This window comes from Emydura macquarii, unplaced genomic scaffold (assembly GCF_026122565.2).
Source record: "Emydura macquarii macquarii isolate MOO-44397 ecotype Brisbane River unplaced genomic scaffold, CSIRO-AGI_Emac_v2 contig_2473, whole genome shotgun sequence".
Taxonomy (NCBI): domain Eukaryota; kingdom Metazoa; phylum Chordata; order Testudines; family Chelidae; genus Emydura; species Emydura macquarii.
Window position 1 is genome coordinate 22,619,924 of NW_027132610.1, and position 24,576 is coordinate 22,644,499.

The window sequence follows — 24,576 nt, forward strand, 5'->3', positions numbered from 1 at the left end:
TAATCTATTTAATTAATGTGTGCCATGTTAATGTTGGCCTAAATTCTTTGTTCCTAGATATGTATATTTACATTTAGCTGCATTAAAACTCAAGTTTGCTTACACCCAGGTTACCAAGCCATCCAGATCTCTCTGATCAGAGGTCTTAGATTCTAGTGTTTTAATCACGATGTTGTGTGGCACCAAGGCAAACACCATACAGAAGTCTAAGTATATTACATCAACTCTGTTACTTTGACCAACCAAATTTGTAATCTCATCACAAAAATATCAAATTGGCTAGATAGGATCTATTTTCCATAAGCCCATGTTGATTTCATTAATTATATGACCCTCTTTTAATTCTGAGAGTCCCATATAGGATGCTCTATTATCTTGCCTGGGATTGATGTGAGGTTTATAATTGCACAGGTCATCCCGTTTACTCTTTTAAAATACTGACACATTAACTTGCTTCCAGTCTTCTGGAATTGTGTTCCAGTGTTCCCTGTGTTCCAAGACTTACTGAAAATAACATTAACGATGCAGTGAGCTCCTGAGCCAGCTTTTTTAAAACACACAGATTCAAATTATTGGGGCCAGTTGATTTTAAAAATGTCTAATTTTAGACTCGGCTGTTTAAACAGCATTCTCCTGAGATACTAGTGGAGAAAGTGTTATGAGGAGACTTACATACCTGGTTTTCCCCAAATATAGAACAGAAATATGTATTGAACACTTCTGCCTTTTCTGCATTATTGTTAGGCTTGGAAGGAGTGGATTTTAATTGGTAAGTGTGAGTAAACTTACATTTCACCACACCCACACTTTTTTTGTTGATAGAAATTTACAGATAGGCGCAAAGTAAGCAAAATGCTGCTTGGGAACTTAGTTTGATTTAAGGATATTTACTTTGTAAATTTCGACATTAAGGTGACAATTTTTAATGGTCATAAAGTTTAACTTTTTGAATATCAACATCTACGCTCATTAAATATTTATTGTCTGACTCTTCCCATAATTTACAGCAACTGTGAAAATTTAAATAGATAAAAATTTAAAATATCTTTTAAAATAGACATCAATATTCATTAAAATAATAAAACTAATTCTGCCAAGTGTAATTATTATTGATAATTCTACCATTTCTATCTATTAATGGACCAGGATTCTTTTTGCTCCTAATTTTACTTGAGACTCCTTATTGTCCATTAACTCCGCTGGCCATCAGGTTTCCCTTTGCTTCCCTTATGAATTTTCTGCAGTTGCTAGCTTTTGATTTATAGTCATTACTATCAACTTCTCCTTTCTTCCTACTTGTTATATATTTTATTTTATTGTTTTTCTGGTTCATGATAGTTTTTCAGATTTTACAGAGAGACATTGTCTACTAACAGGTTTTCAGCATAGATAAGCATTTTGAATGTAAAAAGACAAATCCAGGGCCTTTCTGTGAGAACAATTCAAATCAAACACAAAATTGATCAATCGATATCTTGTGCTTTATTTATAATCAACATAACCTTCCAGTATATTCATTTTCCACAAGTCAAGAAAGCTGAGGTACTTTGACCAAGCGATACTTCTCCATCCATGTTGTAGTTTACAATCAGTGGAACTAGTGCTAAATTACTTAAATCCTTTTGAAAAGCTCCCCATTCGGTGCCTAAAAATTTGTTTTGGACCCTATTTTTTGAAAAATTTGGCCTATGTTTAAAAAAAAATTCATAGTAACTTCAGTGTATTGGAAATCTAAATGACTTTTCATTGTTGTCACAGAAACAATTTTGTTTTGAAGTGATAAAGATTTTATGCCACTATGAGAATTTTTATTAAATAGAATTTTAGCCCCGATGCTGCATACATTTATGTGCACATTGTTAATTTTAAGCACACAAGTAGTCTCATTGAAGTTATTGAGACTGTGTAAAGTTACATTCTTGCTTAAAAGTTTACAGGATCAAAGCCTTTATTTTCAATATTTTGTTTTTGCCTATATATGCAAATAAGTTACCGTACCAGTAGTGGCATTTAAAAAAATAACAGGATTTACAATTTAGTTCATTATAAATTTTAATCTCAAGTAACAATAGCACAAATTTTCAAAGTCTCAACCACTCAATGATTTTGTTTTTAATTGCCTTAATTTAAAATCACACCATCCTGGCAGAGTGCAACTCATCTGGAATGGAGACTCAGACCCTGAATCTGTTTATTCTCTCAAAAATATTCTAGACCATTAAATGTAAAAACTAGATTAGTGCAACATTGAGGTTGCATGATTTAAATACTCAAAAGTTAAGAAATGGTGTGATTGTCAATAAACACTGTGTTTTAAAGCATGTGCACTAGAACCAAATGAAAAATGGAAATAAATTTCCCAAAATCTTTCCCAGAAAATCTTCCATTTTTCCTTAAAATATCAGAAGCTTTAGAATTTTCTGATATAGTAGGCCAACCTATTGCTTTGTCTGTCAAACCTGAACTTTGGCATCTTCTGACTTCTGGGGAACCTTAACATTGCATTATTGTTGGGTTGTTTTGCATTTAACCGTACCTGTTGGTGTAGTAGTAGGCTATTGGTCGAATGCTTTGGGGGTATTATGAAGCACAAGGATACTGAAAGCAGTATGTTTTCATAACACCTGAGAAGTGTGCACATAGACTGCGAATGCACACACAAAAGGTGGTGGGCCTTGTGTGACATTAGTATTCCCTCATGAAAATGCTTCAAAGTGGAAGGATAAGAGAATATAGTAGAGAAAAGGTTCTAAACACATTTTCTCTATATAATATATTTAACATTAGTTTCTGACAAAATGGGGTGATGAACAGTCCCCATTTTTTTTCCCTAACAGAATGTGATTTTAAAACAAAATGTTAGTGTGCAGGCCGGTTGCTTATTTAGGACAGGGTGTGATAGCAATTTCTCTTCTCCCCATTTTGTTCCCCTATATTTTTGCCTTCCTTTTTTCAAGATCCCATAGACTTTTGCTGTTAAGTAATTGTAATAGTGGCCTAATCCAAAGCTTATTTGGAAGGATTCCCATAGACTTCAGGGGGCTTTGAATCAATCCCTAGGAGTCTTGATTTGGCTTCTAATGCAATTTTTTAAGAATAGGTTTAATATTAAAAATGTGTAGCTGAAGGAGGAAGTGACCATCATAGGGAAACTGCTGTCCAGCTAGAAACCGAGTCCAGCTGCTCTACTAGACAAAAGGCAGGGCTGCTTTGAAATTAATTTAAAATAGGTTAGGAGCCAATTCAAGACGCCCAATGCAACTTTACCGGGAGCAATACAAAGAAAAATCAGAGACAGGAAGTGAAGGGGTGAGCAGAATAAAAATGCATAGGTGGAGGGTGAAAGAGAGATGGGAGAAGATAATTTGTCCCCTCTTGCCCAATTAAATACATAGACATTTAGGGATTTCTTGTTTTTACCTGGGTGGTGAGGTTCCAGCCATGCATTGCTGGGAGCAAGTGTGGCTGTGACATCACCAAGAAGGCCCAGCTGGCCTATCAGAATGGACCTCTGAGCGCTACATTCTAATACAAGATAATTCGTGCTTTTCAAATGCATGTGATCTCACTGCTGCCAAGTGACTGCCTGATTGTTGTTTTGTTTCTTCTTTTCATGGTAGGTGTAACTAGAAATACTCCAGTAATTTCCTTTCATTTAATGTTTGAGTGCAGTTCAGAAAATACGTAACACATGTTTTAGAGAACAACAGGATTCTGTAGCGTGGGTGGTTTTTCCTCCAAGGTGTTTCCTTTGCCTTTAAGGAAACCAATACTTGTTAGAGGTACAGATGAAAGCATGGAATCAAATGTAAACTTTATGAATAACTTTCGTTTTCTGGCAAATACACAGAGGGATGTATCAGATGAAATTGTATAGAGTCTTCTGAAGCCAGGAAGCTCTGAAAGTCTGTGTACTGGCTGCAGAGCGGGGAAAGGTAAGAATTGATCTCTTGTATGAGGTCAAAAAGGAAGAATAAAAGTGAGGTCCATGCTGGAGAACTGGACGGTGTCAGAGGAAGAAGAGCTCTTGTAATGTTCTTCCAACCTTTCACACACCAAAATGCCCTGTCCTGGATCAGTCTTTTTAACCCCCATCCCTTTAGGGTCAGTTATGCAATAGTTAGAGTGAGGATGGGAGTAAACCTGATTGTGGTTTATGAAGAGGGAAACACAGATTGGGTCCCTGGCCAAGGAGTGTCTCATTTAAAATTTTAAAAGCACTAACTCTTTTAGTGGGTGGGTCCTTTCCCAGCCCTGATTGTTGGTCAGAAGCAATGATAGTGCTCCAAGGGGAGCTTTTAGTTTTCTTAGGGTTAAGTATTTCAGATTTCTAGTATAGGGTTGAATTTACAGATAAGGAAGTGTTTGGTTCTCAAATTAGATGGTACTTCATATCTAATCAGCGCTAGATTCAGGTAGGTAGTGTCCTGGTTGCTAACTCCAAGGTAGAGAGTAACCATGAAAGCTAAATGGATCTCTTAATCCAAGAGATTTAGCCCAATGAGGTCATATATACCCCAGTGATTCTCAACCAGGGGTATATATGTACCCCTGGGAATATGCAGAAGTCTTCCAGGGGATACATCAACGCATCTAGATATTTGCCTAGTTTTACAACAGGCTACATAAAAAGCACTAATGATGTCAGTACAAACTAAAACTTCATATAGACAATGACTTGTTTATACTGCTCTATATACTATACACTGAAATGTAAATACAATATTTATATTCCAATTTATTTATTTTAAAATTATATGGTAAAAATGAGAAAGTAAGCAATTTTTCAGTAACAGTGCGCTGTGACACTTGTATTTTTATGTCTGATTTTGTAAGCAAGTAGTTTTTAAGTGAGGTGAAACTTTGGAGTTCACAAGACAAATCAGACTCATGAAAAGGGTACAATAGTCTGGAAAGGTTGAAAGCCACTGATATATATACAACAGATTCAATCCTGTAATTCAAATTGTATTGCTAGATATAGTTTCCTGTCTCTGGAAGGATTCTTTGGTAACCTCAGAAGAGAGATGTCAAGTCTTCCCACCCCTGAGGTCTTCCAGAGACGTTTGTGTTCCTTGCAGGGTGTGCTGTGTCTGGTAAAGATTGTAACCTGTCCCTCTCTCCTTGCTGACACTCCTGAACTGGAGAGATGCAGATTTATTTTTAAAAAATAAAGATTTATTGCATCACCATTAAAATCAGTGATTACTGATGACATCCTCATTAAAGCAAATCGGGTTTAATTAGCTATTCTGCTTTCCTGTAGAAATAAAAGAGCTGTGACCAGTATCATATCCTCAGAGAAGTTAGTTTGACTTTTTTTTGTCCTTTGAGTTTTACATAATCTCCATGCTTCCTTCTGTCTTCTATGCAACGTGCAGAGCATATCCTCAATAATGTACTGTAATTACACATTATACTATTGCTGGCCACGTAGGTTGAATGTAGGGTAGTATGCATGTTCTTTCCACTTCGTAGTTCATTTTTTCTACAACTTGCTGATGGCAAAAACAAAATTACAAGCATGGTAAGTGACACATTAGTTCTTTTTCATTTCACTTGAGGTGTTAGATTTTAATCTTCCCTAACATTTTTTTTAAAAATAATGAAAAAAGAAATTCATATGTAATCAAACCAGAGGTTTAAATAGCTTTAAGGTTCTAGTTCAAAAACAAAAAAAACAAACAAAAAAAAAACCCTACAGAAATATCTGGTTACCTGTGGGCTCTTTAATTTAACAAGCAGACATAACAAAGTCCATTGGCTGGAAGTTGAAGTCAGCAAAGTTCAAACTGATAATAAGATGCAATTTAACCTATGGAACAGACTGCCAAGGGATGTGGTAAATTTTCAGTGGCTTGGAGTCTTTAAATCAAGATAGGATGGCTTTCTAAAAGAGATGTTTTACTTCAACCACAAGTTACTGGGCAAGATATGGGAATTGCTGTCTGAAATTCTATGTCCTGTGTCAGGTTAGATGATCATAATGGTCTCCTCTGTCCTTAGTATGAAATTCACAGTTAAGTCAGAGAAGCTAGTCAAAAGACAACCCCTTTAATTTGACCAAATTGATGTTAAATCAATCAGCTCTGTTAAAACTAGCTGGAAAGTCTGTCCCCATTTAAAACAATGACAGTTTTACTATTGGCTTCAGTGGGCCAAGATTTCATCCTAGGTAATTAGTTTTTTTTAATTTCTGACAGAAATTCTTACACTAGATTTTTTCCATTATACAAATGGTTCTTCTCTGAGTACTTGTTCATGTTCATTCTGAATTAGGTGTGTGTGTGTCACATGCACTGGTGCTGGAAATTTTTTCCCTAGTGGTATCCATAGGGCCGGTTCTAGTGCTCTCTGCAGCGGCACACGTATAAAAGGTGCTGCCGGCCCCTCCCCCTTCCAGTTCCTTCTTACCGCATGTGACGGTGCTGGAACACTCTTTTGCTCTCGCAAGTGGTTACAGACCTAGTGGTTCACTTGTTTAATCTAGTGTATATAGTTGGATTTTCTTAGTAGTTTAGAAGTTAGTTTAGCACATTTAACTCAGAGTCAGGCCATGCCCCGATCCCCAGGATTTAAACCCTGCCCTTGTAAGAAGCCGATGCCATTAAGTGACCTGCACTAGAGCTGCTTGAAGTGCTTGGGAGAAGCCCACGTGTGAGAAAAGTGCAAAATCTGCAAAAGCTTTCACCCACAAACCAAAAAAGACTGAGATATTAGACTCTAGGCCCTCCTGATGGAATCAGCACTTAGACTAGCATTGGAACTGAGGTCAGACTTGGCGCCAAGCACTGCGGCATCGACTAGAAGTGCTTCCCTGGCGCTGGTATCTTCCTGGCACCACTTGACTTTTCCGGTGCCAAAGAAACGACCAAAGAAGGCTCACGCCGAAAGAGGACGCTCGCCGGCACCGAAGCCAGCTAAGAAAGGCACAGGCACTTGTCTCCATCGACCTCCAGAGGATCTCCGTCTGTACGGGTGTTGAGTCCACTGCCCACACTGCCACTGACCCCAGGAAGTGGCAGATGGCCGTGACACCTAGTGGTTTCTACCACACCTGAGGCATTCTAGGCGATGAAGGACCTCCTGGCTATACAGGTGCTGCTTACCCTAAAGGAAGGGAGGCCTGCGCACTGAGAGCAAACCACCCCTTTGGAGGCTTCATCAAGGGGAATGTCAACGCTAGACACACTGCAGCGCTCCCCATCTGCAGAGCACCGCTCGCCAGCCCCCAGCAGTCACCAGAGATCAGGATCCAGGCAACAGGTAGCGATTGGATTCTTGAGGCAGATCCCTGGTCATTCGGCACCACTTGCCAAATCCTTATTAGAAAACTAAGGACAAGACACTGCCGCGGGATACCCAGCCATTGGGCTCCTGTCACCACCCCCCAACATTGGAGCACTGGTGATCAAAAGGCGACACAGAGAAGCACTCGGTTACGCCTCCATGCTCATCCAGGAGCTCTTTTTCAGACTTGGGGTGAAAAGGTCATAGTCCCTCCCAAAGGGCAGACTTCCAGTCAGTCATCCGGGTTCCCCATAATACCATACATGGGCATGTGGTCTCTGGACCAGTAGCCTGGTCCTTGGCAGTTTTGGAACCTGTGGGGGTTTCCACAGACCATGGTTCCACGGACTTTTGTCCTCAGGGACCTCAGTACCACGTTCTTCAGGAACCCTGGGCACAGCACCGAATTTAGATGTGGACTCAAACCAGTAGGGGGCACCCTCAGACAGTCCATTAGAGGTTAACCCAACTAGAGAGGCGGATCCGGCACCCCTTCAATTACCAGCCTCCTCTTCCTCCTCACCAGATGAGGCAGTAGTAGCCTGTCCACAGCCATCCCGCTGGATGACTTTAGAGCACACCAGGAGCTGTTAAAGCGGGTAGCAAATAACCTGGGCCTCCAGGTAGAGGAGAGAGAGTCAACGAGCTCTTTGGTGTTTTGGCAGCAGCAGCCCCGTCCAGTCCATGAAGGGGTGCTGAAATTGGTCAAGGCACTTTGACTGACAGACCCCGGCCTTTCTGCCTACCCCTGCCCCTCTCTCCCCCCACCGAAATGAGCAGAGAAAAAGTACTATGTGCCGATAAGGGGGTTCGAGTACCTCAACACTCACTCCTCCCCAGGATCATTAGTGGTCGCAACTACCAATGAGTGCAACAGTCAGGGCCAGGTGTGTTCCACTCCTAAGAATAAAGAGGCCAAAAAACTGGATCTATTGGGTCGAAAGATTTATTCAGCAGCAAGCCTACAGCTGAGAATATCCAACATTTTGAGGATACGCCCAAGGGCAGCCTACCAGCTGTTTGCCAAGATCCAACCTCCCTACTATTTTCCTCCTGCCTTGCCCCTTTCCTCCTAGCCTTGTCAGCCGTAACTACAGACTGCTGAGTACTAAGCACGGTGGCTGCCAGCTACACCCTGCAATTCGTTTCCCTTCCGCCCCATTATCTTCGTTCCCCATCCCTCTTCAGGGACACCTCTCACAAGCAACTTCTCATACAAGAGGTTCAGACCCTCTTACAGGTGGGTGCAGTGGAAGAGGTTCCCCAGGATCGGAAAGGGAAAGGCTTCTATTCCTGTTATTTTTTTATCCTGAAGGTGAAGGGAGGGCTAAGGCCTATTCTGGACTTACGAGACCTCAACAGATATCTGAAGAAATCAGTTTCAAATGGTCTCCCTAGCAACCATTATTTCCTCTCTGGATCTGGGCAACGGTTATGCCACCCTCAACCTACAGGATGCATATTTCCATTTTCCCAGGCCACAGGAGATTCCTGCTCTTCACAATAGGCAACCAGCACTTCCAGTTCATAGTGCTTCCCTTTGGCCTATCTTCGGCACCACACATGTTTGCCAAGTGCATGGTGGTAGTTGCGGCCCACCTAAGACATCTAAGTATTCATGTCTTCCCTTACCTAGATGACTGGCTGATCTGTGGTCGGTCAAGCATGCAAGTCCAACACAGCATCAAGGTCATACAAAACACCTGTCGAGTGCTGGCCTACTAATAAATGAATGGAAGTCGATGGTTATACTGGTTCAGAGGATAGAGTTCATTGGCACAGTTCTAGACTCTATGCAAGCCAGAGCACTCCTTCCAGAGGCCAGATTTTGGGCAATATCAGGTTTCATAGCCCAGCTATCAGCCCACCCCCTCACCATGGCAAGGGTGTGTTTCAGCCTCTTGGGCCACATGGCAGCCTGCACTTATGTAGTTCGTCACGCCAGACTGCACCTCAGACTGTTGCTAATGTGGCTGGCAACAGTATGCTCCCCATCCACACACCATCTGGACAGGAAATTCACGGCCCCCCGTCATGAATACTTATCTCTCTATCATGGTGGACGAATCTACATCACGTGATGGTGGGAGTACCCTTCGCGGTCCACAGCCAATGTTATCATTGGTCTCAGATGCCTTGGATCTAGGGTGGAGAGCCCATCTTGGAGTACTCTGGACTCAGAGCCTCTGGAACAAGGACGAGCTAGCTCTTCATATCAGTATAAAAGAATTCAGAGCGGTCTGACTAGCATGCAAGAAATTCTTGCCTCACCTCTCCAACAAGGTTGTGCAGGTCCTCTCAGACACTACAGCTGCGATGTACTACATCAACAGATGGTGGGGGGATTAGATCCTCGACTCTGTCAGGAGGCCTTACGCTTGTGGGATCTCTGTGTGAGCAACAATGTTCAGCTGGAGGCAGTACACCTTCCTGGGGCCAGGAATGAATTAGCAGACCGCCTGAGTAGGTCCTGTTGCTTTCACCATGAGTGGTCACTACACCTGGAGGTGACAGACTTTATCTTCCAAAGGTGGGGTACTCCCTGAGTGGACCTCTTCGTGACAATCGAGAACAGGGAGCACAATCCCTTTTGCTCCTTCCAGGGTCTCGACAGCGCTTCTCTGACCAATACCTTTCTCCTGTCTTGGTCAGGCTGCCTTATGTACACTTTCCCCCGGTTCCACTACTACACAAAAACCTCATAAAAATCGAGGGACAGGGCACGAGTCATCTTGGTGACCCCGGCATGGCCTCACCAGCGTTGGTTCAGGATGCTACTAGAGCTATTGGTGGCCCACCTTTGGATGCTCCTATTGCAGCCAGACCTCCTTTACCAGGACTGGGGTCGGCTGCTACACCTGGACCTGGCTTACCTGCACCTGACAGCATGAAAGCTCGATGGATAAGTAGGGAAGAGCAGAGTTGCTTGGCTCAAGTTCAGACAATTCTCTTGGAGAGTAGAAAGCCTTCCACGAGGGTGTCTTTCCTGGCTAAGTGGAAGCGATTCACTTGCTGGGCAGCACACCAGAACATCTCACCAAGAAGACAACTATCCAGAACATCTCACCATCAAAGATTCTTTTCCCTCTGCTCCAAAACCCAGATCCCCAATGGGACCTGAACCGTGTTCTCTCCTGGCTCACTGGACTCCCCTTCAAGCCACAGGCTTCGTGCTCTCACACCTGTCATGGAAGGTAGCGTTCCTAGTGGCTATCACTAGTGCAGGGTGGGTTTCAGAAATTAGAGTCCTAACTTCGGAACCGCCCTACATGGTCTTTTATGAAGATAAAGTTCAGCAATGGCTGCACCCAGCGTTCCTACCAAAAGTAGTCTCCCATATCCATGTCAATCAGGACATATTTTTACTGGTCTTCTGTCTGAAGCCACACAGCTCCAGTGAAGAGAGACATCTCAGTTCCCTCAACGTTAGAAGGGTCCTAGCATTCTACATTGACAAGACCAAGCCCTTCTATCGCTCCACGCAGTTCTTCGTCACTATTGTAAAACTCATGAAAGGGCAACCAGTGTCGTCCCAGCATATCTCATCGTGGATTACAGCCTGCATCCAGGCCTGTTATGAGCAGGCAGGGGCGGTACCCCCAGCATCCCTTTCAGCCCACTCTGAGGGCTCAAGCGTCATCAGCGGCCTTCCTGACTCATGTACCAATACAGGATATTTGCAGAGCTGTTACATGGTCTTCAGTCCATACTTTTGCATCCCACTATGCCATCACACAGCAAGCTTGGACAATGCTAGTTTTGGCAGAGTGGTGTGGCAGTTGTAATGCTGATGAACTCCTGCCCACCTCCAGAGGTACTGCTGGCAAGTCACATAATTCAGCATGGACATGAGCAAGCTCGAAGAAGAACGAACGGTTACTTATCTCGTAACTGTTCTTTGAGATGTGTTGCCCATGTCCTTTCCACAGCCCACTCTCCTTCCCCACTGTCAGAGTTCTGGCAAGAAGGAACTGGAAGGGGGCAGGGCCAGCAGCGCCTATATATGGGCACATACGCATGCCGCTGCACAGGGCACTAGAGCCAGCCCTACGGCTACCACTAGATGAAAAATTTCTGGGACTGATGCATGTGACATACACGCTTATGTCCATTCTGAATTAGGTGTAACATCTCGAAAAACAGTTACGAGGTACCCATTCTTTTTGTATTTAGAAATTTTTAAGGCAACTCATTACTACTTATGCCACTAGTCCTGTTCAATATCATCCACATTAAAATCCTCTCTAAAGTAATAAAGCCAAATGTTTTGCAGGACTCAGTTACTGCAGTCTTCCTTTGCATCACCAATGTGCTTACAACACAGTTGGTTCATACTGTACTTGGGACTGAACCACATTTTGATTGTATTTCAGTATTTTACAGTTGAGTAATATAGTTAAAATTGTGTTACTCATGTTCTAACACAGTCCCTGGAATGATCAGCTTTTCTAGTGTTTTATAGTGTAGACAAGAATTAAGATTATCTCAGTTTTGGGAGATATTTGTTCTGTATTTTTAATGCCTGCTCTAAAGAGGAGACATATTGTCAAGATACTTGAAAGACTAAATAAAAAACTCAAGGGAAGTGGAAAAACCGGGGGTGGGGGAGTGTGGGGTTCTTTAACAAGCATATACATACAAACAAACCTGAACTTCAAACAAGTTACAGGGTCTAAATGAGTCTGTACAAATATTTATTGAATTACGTGCTGAAGATGAAAAGTGCTTTTTAAGGGCTAAGTATTACTGAGATGAGGTGATTTTTAATAAGAAAAACAAAAATAAAAAAATGTAATCCCTACAAAAAGTAGTTTCCCAAACAATCTTTTCAGCTATGGAACAATTTGCAGTTGTTGAGGAAGTTAATTGATCTCTGTATATAAAGATCATAACATGCATATCAGCTACTTGATTAGCATTATACTAGGACATATTTCTTTACCTGCCAAATACATTTTAGCATTATGTATAACTTTATTTTTTCAGTGCTTTATGTATACTATGTCTGTGGTACTTTACAAATGTGAGCTTCCTAAAGGTGATACATTCTTGCAATGAGCTCTGTGTGGGTGGACCCTGTGCATGTGAGAATCTTACTGCAGGTTCAGGTTTTAAATAGGACAGAAATTAGCCCATAATACTACAGAGTCTTATATAAAGCAGTAACTTGACACATGTGAGTAGTCCCATTGAATGTCTAGAATTTTTCTTATGTGAGCATTTCTAGAACTGGGGACCCAAAATTGTAATTTTTGTGGAGAAGGACTATGTCTAATGTACAGTGCCTAGTTCAGTGGGGGTAGACTTCATGTTTGGCAACTCTATTTATTGTTTGCATTATGGTAGTAAACAAAAAACATGGTTAGCAGGAGAGAAGAGAAAGGGATAGTGAGGTGGGATCACCAAACAAAGGGAAAGGGAGAAATGAGTTTGAGCGGGCATCTTTGTTGCTCTCCTTTGAATTGTCTTGTTTTGTAAATGTTAATGTCAGACCCAGGACTGATGAGGGGAGAACCCAGATCAAGATTAGTGGTAGGAAACCAACAAAAACAAGTAATTTTTTAAAGGAAAGACTTTACAGGAGGAAAAGAGAAGAGAATGAAACTTTTATAAAACAAAAACCAAGCAAAACTTCAAAGTACTACTGGATTGTTCATCTCAAGTGGCCCATTTATTGTGAGATGCTGAGCATCTACTGAGCCATTCTTTTTAGGTGACACATCAGAGGAACTGCCCAGATTGAGGTGTCAACAGAGGAGGTTTTGGAACAAATTGATAAACTCAATAGTAATAAGTCACAAGTACCAAATCATATTCACCCAAGAATTTTGAAGGAACTCAGATATGAAATTGCAGAACTATTAACTGTGGTGTGTACCTATCGCTTAAATCAGCCTATGTACCAGATGGCTGGAGGGTAACTAATGTAATACTGATTTTTAGAAATGGCTCCAGAGGCGATCCCAGCAATTACAGGTTGGCAGGCCTAACTTCAGTACCAAGGAAATGGTTGAAACCATAGGAAAGAACACAATCATCAGACGCATGAACACAATATGTAGTGGAAGAATTAACATGGCTTTTGTAAAGGGAAATCATGCCTTATCAATCTATTAGAATTCTTTGAAGATACCAGCAAGCATATGGACAAGGGTGATCCAGTGGATACAATGCACTTGGACTTTCAGAACACCTTTGACAGTGTCCTTCATCAAAGGCTCTTAAGCAATGTAAACAGTCGTGATAAGAGGGAAGATCTTTTCCTGGATCAGTAACTGGTTAAAAAACAGGAAACGGGGGGTAGGAGTTATGGTCAGTTTTCACAATGGAGAGAGGTAAGTAGCAGGATCCCTCAAGAATTTGTACTGAAACCAATACTGTTCAACATATTCATAAATGACCTGGAAAAAGAGGTAAACAGTGAGGTGGCAAAGTTTGCAGATGATACAAAATTACTCAAGATAGTTGAGTCCAAATCTGACTGTGAAAAGTTAGGAAGGGATCTTGCAAAATTAGGTGACTGGGCAACAAAATAGCAGATGAAAGTCAGTGACAGATGCCAAGTTAATGCCAAGTAATCACAACTGTACATACAAAATGATGGAGGTCTAAAGGAGTTGAAAGAGAGAGATCTTGGCATCGTCATGTATAATTCTCTGAAAACATCTGCTCAGTGTGCAATCACTGCTCAATCACAAAAGCTAACAGTATGTTAGGAACCATTGGGAAGGGGATAGATAAGATAGAGAATATCATAATGCCACTATCTAAATTCATAATACACCCACCCTTGAATGCAGCATACAGTTTTGCTTCTCCATCTCTAAAAAAGATGGATTAGAATTGGAAAAAAATACAGGGAGGGCAACAAAAATGAGAGGTGTCTGGAACAGCTTCCATACGATGAGAGATTAAAAAGACCAGGACTGTTCAGTCTGGAAGAGAAGATGAGGATATGATATAAAGGTCTATAAAATCATGAATAGGGTGTTATGTACCCCTTTACGTAACACAAGAACAAGGGCCACCCAATGAAATTAATAGGCAGCAGATTTAAAACAAACATAACACAATGCCCAGTCAACCTGTGGAACTCGTTGCCAGGGGATGTTGTGAAGGACAAAAGTATAACTGGGATAGAACCATCAATTGCTATTAGCCAAGATCATCAGACGCAACTCCATGCTCTAAGTGTCCCTAAACCTCCAGCTGCCAGAAGCTGGGACTGGACAACTGGGAATTGATCACTTGGTGATTGCCCTATTCTGTTCATTCCTTCTGAAGCATCTGCCATTGGCCACTGCAAAAGACAGGATACTGGGCTAGATGGACCATCGGTCTGACCCAGTACAGCCATTCTTATGTTCTTACTGTGAAGAGAATTATAACTCTCCTGAAATTCCCTGATAAACAGGGAAAATAGATATTGACCGAGGTGGAAAAATCCATGGATTCTAAGGCTTAAGGTCTTCCCTGACACTTTGCTGTTTTTCTACATAATCTGTGGGCCAGATGTTATAAGTCTAATCATGTCAGCACACAGTTATATGACACATAGGAGCATCTGTGTTTTAACACTTTCTTTTTTCTGCAAAGTGAACAGGACAGCATGCTTATGTTACTGTGTTGTCCCATCCACACTGTTGACAAAATGTTGGAACCCAGATGCAGCTAACTATGCACTGACTCAGACTTGTAGACCTCTAAAAACAATTTCAGGGAATCATTACTGATCATTACACCAGAAACATTGATCTAACTAGAATGTGCCCATGACCCTTGAATCAGAGCGCAACCAAAATTACAAATACCAATTAATCTGAAAGACAGCAGTCTGACTCTTTGCTCTTGCCACACCAAGAGACGGCATAGCAAGTGTGTGTTTTGTTTTTATCACTTGCCATCTTGAGGTAGGTTACTTCAGGAAAACCTAATGTGAAGAGATTTTAACCATCTTCAGAAAAAATAATCTGCCACCTGCCAGGAGACTCAAGTCCCCTGCACTTGCAAGTTTCATTTTAGTCACAATCACTTCGTGGGACAACCACCATCCTTAGGCACAATCACAGTGTCCTTGGGAAGCTTAACTCCCATGTGAGAGGTGATCTGAGAGTTTTGGGGTGCAGCCATTAAGAGCTGTGAAGATTAGGGTTTTAAATTGGATTAAGTATTGGACTGGGAACCAGTGCAAAGAGCCCTGGACCAGGGTGATGTATTCTCATAGTTGGTAGGTGAGAAGAGGGACTGCCTACTGTACCATCTGGAGCTTTCACTTTCAACCTGAGGTTGAGCATGTTGCAGTAGTTAAGTTCAGAGCTGACAAACACATGGGTCACCTTGGCATGGTCAATGGCTGACAAGAGGTGTAACCTCTTGGACAGCCAAAGAGTATGAAAGGAATATATGGTTACTGATGTCATTTTGCCTGTCCAGAAGTGCAGAAGGAGCCCAATACATGTCCTAATGTTTGTGTTTAATATTAAGTAAATTGGAATGGATTGCATGGTCAACAGGTGCAGGTAATTTAAGATAGGGGGAAACATTGCAGAGGCATGAGAAATGTGACTATTTTTCAAGTAACACAGAGGTGTAAGGAGGGAATTCTCCCTTCAGGGAAATGCATGTGATTTGGTGTTGGGAGAACACTTTTGTAAAGCTCAGTATTCTTAAATGTAACTCCCTCATGAGTAGGATTAGTTAGTTGCGCCACTCTGCTGGCATTACTGAATGAAAGAACAGTAGTCCAAGAAGGCTAAAATAATCTCTCTAAGAAGGATGATGACATGCTAAAGCTAAAGTTAAATTTAAGGCGATTATTCCTTGCCTTTCTAGCTTTTCTGCATTTATGAGAGTGACAACTGTAATATATATTTAAAGTTCTTGCACTACAGAAGAGTAAAGAGTTTTGGCTTTTCTGTTTTGTATGTTTAAATCACACGAATGTTGATACTTTATAGGTTATGTATATTAAAGGGTGTTTGCAGCTTTATTTAAGATCACATGCTTTGTACTGTTCTAATTAATAAATTGGGCCTGTTAAATAGCTAGGTGAAGAAAGGACACCATTTTAAATCATTCTGTTCTGGATGTGTGACTTTGTTTTATAATAAAATATTAGAACTGTAACATCTTCATTTTGAAATATGCTGTGGTTAATTGAGATAAATTTAAGAAAACTCTTTATTTTGTGTGCTATAGTTTAAAAGCAACTGTTGTATTACCTCATCTGGAAAAGAGTGGATAGACATTTTCATTGTTACTATATAAGAGTGTCAAAAAGCATCTGTCTAGAATTTTACAGATTCATGCTGTGTGTATTTTCTGAATTGTCTGGTGACTGAATATCATAAATAAATGGTTTAAAGGCTATAATAAGGGCACAGAGGCCATTAAATTTGATAAAAGAATAGACAAGTATAGGGAATTTGCCCAAACAGTGATATTGGTTGTTTCATTTATAATTTGCTTCTTGCTGCAAATATTTTCATGAATTCATTCATCATAAGAATATATTGAATAACTAGTTGGTTGTTTACCTATGCCAACATGTGCTGAAGTGCTGTGGTGTTAGGCACAATCCTTACACTGTAAAATTGTGTAGGAATTGTAATTTTTAGGTGAAACTGCTGGTAGCCCAGGAGCCATGAGTGTGCCTAAAGTACACCATCCTATCAGCTTCTTGCTTCTAATCTTTCTCATCCTCATGAAATTCCTTTTGTCCTTTCATATGAAAACCAGATCTTGTTCTTTCAAGAACTACCTATAATAGTTCTTTACAAAACCTTCTCATGTTATGCCATGACAGTCAACTGCAGACGGAATGAATAAAAAATAAAGCATTGTATTGTCGGAATTGGTTTCACCAAGGAAATTCTAAGGGATCTGATGAAAAGGGGGGGGGGGGGGAGGAGGTTGGATTGTAGGGGTGTCCTAGGATTTGTTTCACTTTGATACTCTTCCATCGTGCATACTCTATCATCTTTTATCTAAAGGTATAGTGTTGCGCCAGTAGATGGCGGCATTGGAGTAACTAAACGTAAGCCTAGTGACATTGTTATTGAATTCCAACATCAGCGATCGTTTCTACCCAGAATGAACTTTGCATGTGTAGTTTTTCTGCAGGCAAAAATCAGCCTGTGCATCTTTTAAGCGAATCCTCTTACGTGTTGGAAGGGTTTAAATTGGGCACTGGATCGTTTTGTTTCTTAGCTGCTGTTGGCACCCAAACTCTGCGGGTGGCACTGAGAGATCTTGCTAGGTGCTCATGCGGTTCCTTGCAAATGCTAGTATTTTTAATGTGGGAGAAAAGGGGTCTCCTGATTAAGGGTAACTGGATTTTGGTGCCGGTTCACAGCTACTAACGAGATGCAAAGGAGCCGTTCTGGCGGGGGGCGGCTCCGAATGACCGGCCAGCCAATAGGCACTGACTCTCTTGCATATATTATGCCATGGGACTGGAACCTCAGGTTTTCTGCTGAGTATAGAAGAGCTGACCTCGGAGATTTCTTTGCGCAGCCGTGGGATCAGCATCTTCCAGGATCATACCGCCACAAACTGATGTCTTCTTAAAATTCTATCTATCCAGCCAGCCTCCTACCACTCCCCCGCGGGCCGAGATTAAATTAAGAGATTAATGTAGATCAGCAGAGGATCTCTGTCTGCATTGTTGTGGGGTTTTTTTTTCTTTGAAGGGTGTTTCTGGCTGGAATTGCATGAATGCCCAATGTTGTAGACCAGTGGCAATGGATCTAGGAGTTTATCAACTAAGACATTTTTCAATTTCTTTCTTGTCATCCTTGCTGGGCACCGACAATTCTTCTTTGAGACTCGACAGTAGGTAAATAACTATGGTATAAACCGCGCTTGTTTTCCATGTTGGAATATTTGCAGTAATGCAGGTGAATGCCAGGGGGCTGATTCCTTTGTCCATCGGACTGGGCAGCACTGGGAAGCTGCAGTGGTACGGGGGTGGCTGGTGTGTTTCACGTTTATTTTGCGAGAGCCTGAATCTGCGGGACACAGATCGCTTTTACCGCATTATGTAATTAAGCTCCATCTTTGTGGGTTATTAGGGAAAATGTCCGGATCTCTGATCCTGCGGGCGGTTTGAGGTGGCTTTACAGGTTGGTTTTACTGCATTGAAGCATCCCGATGACATAAACAGCTGTATTAAGTCAGTGCGGGATATATTTCTCAGCCAGCTAGTTATCAGCATTCAACTCTCTTGTCCTGTAAATAATTCAGCTGCTGATTATATTTTTTCCCCTTTTTCAGCTCCTCTGGTGCAAGTGTGGTAGCTATTGACAACAAAATCGAGCAAGCGATGGTATGTACCCATTATTCAATAAAAATACAATTAAATGTTTAGAGCAGGAGTTGTGAACAGAAGTACTCACAATATCAAGGTTCTTTGGGTCATATTTAACCGATGCATGGGCGTGTTTATTAATAGGGAAGCTGCTGGGTTGTTTTTTAGGTTTGGGGGTTTTTTATATATAATATATAGAGTGATGAAAGCCTTCCAAATGCGAGGAGTGTATACGTTTCCCTATAGATGCCTTAGATGGCTATGACGGCATCGCATTTTGGCTGCTGCCTTTTAAAAATGATCGATCTTGACTCCCTGTGGGGGGGAGGGGGGGATGAAATAATATTTCCACTCCCATTTTTTTCAACCCCCCTCCCCCCAAACCTCCAAGCCACAGTGTGCCGATGGATCCAATAGGGGCATCATCATAAGCTGCTTTACCTTCCATTGCCAGCAAGCATGGGAATTAAAAAAGTGCCTTGGATCTTGCACAGTGGGGCTGATGCCCTGAAGTGCAGGGGAAATAATGGGCTGTGCTGCACGATTGGGGGGGGAAGCCGGTTTAAAAAAAATCCCCTAAAAAAACAAACAAACCCAGAAAAGACGAAGAAAAAACCAAGCGCACAAACCCTGTGTCCGTGCCTAATTTTTCCTGATTTTTGATTTCCGCCTTGGCTGCTCTTTGTTATTAGAGCGGTGCCTGTAGCTGTTCTCACGGGATTCTCTGCCTACTGTTGCTAGGCAAACTCCGAACCTTTAACTCCCAGCTATAAATAACTCGGCAGCTCATTGGCTGAGGCGCGTGGGGGTGGTCGGCCCAGGTCCCTTTGACGTCACCCTCGGCCACGGAACACTGGAGGGAGGGAGGGAAATGCGGCAACCTGCACTGTAGGAACTAGCTGCAGCCGGTGCTCCGAGGAGGCGGGGCGGGGGGGGGAGGCGGAGAGAGCAGTTGTTGCAGGGGAGGAGGGTCCCTCCTGCCTCTAACACGGCGCCGGGCCACGAGAGAAGCAGAGCGGGCTGCTGCCCGGATCCGCACCTCGTCAGTGAAGCCCCATCGACCCTGCCTCTAGGCGGGCAGCGATCCCACTCCTCATCGGAGGCACGTTCGTGGAGCAGTGCTGGCTGGTGATTTGTGGATTGCTGAAGGTGGAAGACAGCGTGCCGTGGGGGAATTCAATGGCCCAGCCTGGCTTCCTTTAGAACCAAAACACCCCTCTGCAACCTGAATCAGTTAGATGGTATTTTTCTATATTTAGATCAATTAATAGGTGAGCTGGCAAGGGAAGGGGGATCCAATAGACAAACTAGTGACCAGGCTGTTGGTCGGGTTTGTAATGAGACTCGCTAATGCTTACAAGCCCAATCCTTGGACATCCAATATTACTTTTGGGTATTTTTGGTGCACAGGCTCCGCATGTTCATCTTCAAAATGCTTTATGAACACTAGTAAATGGAGATTTCTCCAGCCCATCCACTGATGCTAGGATGACCAGTTAGCAAGTGTGAAAAATCAGGATGGGAATGGGAGGTAATTGGCACCTATGCAAGATAAAGCCCTGAATATCAGGGACTATACCTATAAAATCAGGACGTCTGGTCAGCCTAACTGGTGCTGTGCCTTCTCAGAATTGGATCCACATCCTCTGCTGCCTACTTAGTTGGGTTGGATCTATTGTTTCTCGGGCTGGGCACGGTTGGATATTTGCCGTAAGGTTGGACCTCTTGCCTGATCTGTGCACTCTCTCTTGTGTTTCAGGATCTGGTGAAGAGCCATTTGATGTATGCTGTGAGGGAGGAAGTGGAGGTCCTCAAAGAGCAAATCAAAGAGCTAATTGAGAAGAACTCCCAGCTGGAGCAGGAAAACACTCTGCTGAAAACACTGGCCAGCCCAGAGCAACTTGCCCAGTTCCAAGCACAGCTGCAGACTGGTTCCCCACCTTCTTCCCAGTCACAAGGGACAACACAACAGCCTGCCCAGCCAGCATCACAGGGCTCAGGATCTTCAGCATAGTCTCCAATGCCTTGGCCTTTGTGGCCAGTATGCTCTGGACTACCCAGAGGAAAGAGGACTAGTGGAAATCTGCCACAGCCACACCTCATCCATTTCATTACACGCTGCAGTCCAGACTCAAGGACCTTGTGCACTGCACACACCATCACAAGATGTCTTTTTTTCAGTGTTAAGCACCCATCTGTCATTTTTTTGGCTAAAGGAGTTGGTGAATTCAAAGAAAAACAAAAACCCAAAACACTTTTTTTCCAGAGAATTAGCACAAATACACTGGGGACTTCAGTAGCTTCTGCCAATGGCTAAGAAATGGAGCTGCATGCTTGAATTTTCTTTTAAATCTTACATCCATCCACTGCTGTAACTTATGCAAGGATGAAAACATGAAGAAATGGACTGGAATAAAAGTGATGGATCAGTACCCCACACCCAGTTGGGGATTCATAGTAGGGACTGATGCGTAGGATCTAAGAAGAAAAGAGGGAAAGGTAAATTCAGTGTTCAACATTAAAACTGTCACCTGATACCTTAAGTGCAAATTTTTGCACTGTTCTCTGAAGTCGTGGACAGGTGCATAAAGCTATATTAGAGAGAGAGAGAGAGAAGGTAGGTGACAGAGTTGGGACACAGGATAATTACAATGAAGGTTATTTGCCTAATGTATATTTGTGTATTGTGTAATTACTTTGTAAAATAGAAAACTGTAACTACTATTTAGGTTGTACAGATTGAAATTTAGTTGTTTCATTGGCTGATCTGATGAAGTTTGGATAGGTTTTTTTTTAATGCTACATAAATAAGAATGCACCTACGCAGCTGATCAGAATTGGGCAGATTTATGCTTTTTGTGTAATTTCTGAATTTCTCTGGCTGCTGAATATTTGAAGTAATCTTTGTTCACTTGTAGTTTGGTTTAAGACAGGAAAAAACACTTCAAAAAACTATCAATTCCTGCTAGTAAAAGAATTAAAAATATTTGGGTTTCCCAGTATGGATTTTTGCATATGATCTGTATAGTAGTATGCATATGTTTTTGTGCATGTTATCTAAACAGTTGTAACACGTCAATGTATTTAACTGTTGCACTTGTCAACCTTCAATAAAGCATAAGATGTTGATAAACAACTGCTTCTATATTGTAAGGTTAACCATAATAATTTCTACAAACTTCAATGCAATCTATCTTCCAATGTAACCTGATTAAGTTTGTTTTGGATAGAGATTTCTATACTAAATTGTGTTTTAAAAAATCCACAAACTTTATAATGGTATCCGTTTTTAAAAGTGAAAATTAAAAATATAGGTGCCATATAAACCGACTTTTAAAGAGGCAGGGAAAAAGACTGTATTGTTTTGGAGGGGTGGGAATCCTAAAATGAAGCAAACAATACAGAATGTAAAGGGGGCCTGAGTGCCAGAAAAATGCTCTCTCGTTTGGTCCAATCCTGTGAGATGCTGAACAGCTCTTAGGAAGTGCTGGATGCCTTCTGCTCCCTCTATAGTAGTTAGTGTAATAGTATGGACATCTGCCCTGTGAACAGCAATGAACCCGTAAACCTCAGACAACAGCGGTTCCTTAGCAACAAACTGCACTTCCTCATGTGGAACTAGGCATTCCCATGCGAGGCAGCAATTCAGAACCATCCAAGTACCTGTGACAAATGAAGTAGCTACTGTAGCTTCCTGAGAACATCATTCTTAACTGTACCTACTAGGTAGAGCTTTGAGGGATTTAGAATGTGCTGAAAAGTGGGGGGTCCAAGAATTCCTCACTCCCTCATTCTCAGCAGTTCGCTTCTCACTCTTCCAATGTCCATTTGTGAAATGGGATGATGCAAACTTGGAACACAGCATCAATTCAGCCTTGTAAAATTGTCATGAAAAATTACCAGCCCAGGCACAAAATCTACATGCTCACTTCTCAGCACTACCATTGACTGATAATTTTTTTCACTGTAATTTAAAAAAAACAACAGGGTCAAGTTGGTGTAAATTTGGAAATCACTCCAGTGTTACAAAATGCCTGTTCTAGATGATGGTGCCTGGAATTTCCAAAATTTCCAAAACTAAAGAATTTGCTACTCCATAATCAAAGTGCAGTTTCCTAGCTAAGGCCATAATGAATCAAGTAAGGAAGTAAGCATGTTCTACTTATTTACAGTTTTCAGCCAAGAGTTAAGATAAAGTGGTCAAGCCTTTAACAGTAGAATATTTATATTGGTGGTATAAGATCTTCCTTTTAGTAACTTAGATGCACTAAAAATTTGGATCCAATAACTAATATGTAGTTAGTTCCTCTTGAAGGATAAATCTGAAAGGTTTTCTTCTTCCAGGATCTTGTTTTTGTGTTTCTTCTGAAACTACTGATATGTATACCATTTGTGTGTGTGTGATGGTATTTATATCAGTAGTTGCAGAAGAAACACAAAAACAAGATATAAATAAAATCAGGAGTGGCATTCCTTACAGTGCTTTAGATTTTAGTGAGCAAGCAACTGCAGCAGGGGAAAGTAGAACACGAGGGCCTGTTTACAGAAGGAACAGTTTTGTTCTAGAATGTTGATTTGTAATTGAATTCTTACATATTTAGGCCCTAATCCTGCAAAGATTTAGGTACGTGTTTAATTTTTTTACACACCAAGTAGTTCCATTGTCTTCCATGAGATTAAGCACAGTGTAGTAAATTAAGTGCATCGGTAAATCTTTTGCAGAATCAGGGCCTGGATTTGTAGTTTGATTTGGGATCTCACTTTTTTATTGAATGTATACTTAAAAAAACACAACTATATAATGAGATGGGCTCAGTTGAACATGTGTTTTAAATACAGCCAAATTAGAGATGCTAGTTGTTTTTTTGTTGGACTAAATTGGACAAAATTCAAAATAAGAGTTTAATTTCCATTGTAAAAGAGTACACTTGATTTATCTGGGTTCTAACAAACAGAATGCTCATTTTAGTGATTTTTAAAAACTTAACTAGGTGTTGTTTTTCTCCCAATTTTAGTGTCTCTCTAGAATAGCCAGGCCAGGTTGTTCATTATATACATGTGTAATTTTAATATGTGATTTCACGTATTTGACTTGTTTAAAGCTGTCCCACTTCTATGCAAATTTGAGTATGCTGCAACCATGTTTGAACATTAGATTTATACCTTTTACCTCGGTTAGTGAGCAACCAGAGCATATTTTCTGTTTAAGATTTTAGACTGTGCCCACCAGCATAGTGCCTAAAAGACTTTTTTGTCATAAAGTACAGTTAAACATTAGAACAATGGAGGTTTGCACTTGCTTGTCTGCAAAGAGCTATTTTTAACACTGTAATCTATCTTTTTTTAGTCCTCTTATTAGTTGTTAGAACTGGCTGGAGAAACTTTGGCAGAACCATATTCCATTGAAATACCTTATTGCATCGAAATCAAAATGTTTCTCAGTCATTGATTTCACCAGAATCTCATTTAGGAAGAAAAACGGAAAAAAGTTCCAACAATGTAGAAAGGTTGACATTTTTATAATGAAACATTCTAATTTTTTATTTTGAAACAACTGTTCTGAATTTGTTTATATTAGATATTATACATCAAAATTGAGACAATGTTTAGAGTGGTTTGAAACAATCTTCTTTGAATTTTCCTTTTTAATGTTCAATTTTGCACCTATTCAGAGCCAAGCCAGATTTTGAAATCTCAAAATCCTTTATGGAACAGAACTTCCATCCTCCGCACAACTTTCACAACTTATGAAATCCTTATCTACACAGTGCTGCCGTCTGATCTACGGGGGGTGTAAACTGTAGAGTGCTTTAGCTGTCCAGTGTAGACCCGGCTAGTGAAAACTAAAAGGTAGCTAGGGTGCGTTAACCAAGTCCTGTTTGAAAGAGTACTACATCACCGCAAACTTGGTACCTTTTAGTTCATGCCAGCAGAATCTACGTGGGGCAGTTAGAGTGCAACATGTTAGAGCACTCTAA

At 41.3% G+C, this 24,576-nt stretch overlaps 1 protein-coding gene across 2 annotated transcripts in view; it reads left to right on the forward strand.

Annotated features, from left to right (window-relative positions):
- The window catches only part of TSC22D1 (TSC22 domain family member 1), a 136,137-nt gene extending 114,403 nt beyond the window's left edge, over positions 1 to 21,734 (forward strand). The window contains exons 1-3 of one of the 2 annotated variants that reach the window (XM_067563158.1): positions 17,268 to 18,127; positions 18,565 to 18,616; positions 20,358 to 21,734. In XM_067563158.1, the coding sequence (XP_067419259.1) occupies positions 18,003 to 18,127; positions 18,565 to 18,616; positions 20,358 to 20,612 (432 nt within the window). In that variant the 5' untranslated portion in view covers positions 17,268 to 18,002 and the 3' untranslated portion in view covers positions 20,613 to 21,734. Of the gene's footprint in view, positions 1 to 17,267; positions 18,128 to 18,564; positions 18,617 to 20,357 lie in introns of those variants that run through there. The other variant, XM_067563154.1, reaches the window with a different exon arrangement.
- The last annotated feature ends 2,842 nt before the right edge of the window (positions 21,735 to 24,576 follow it).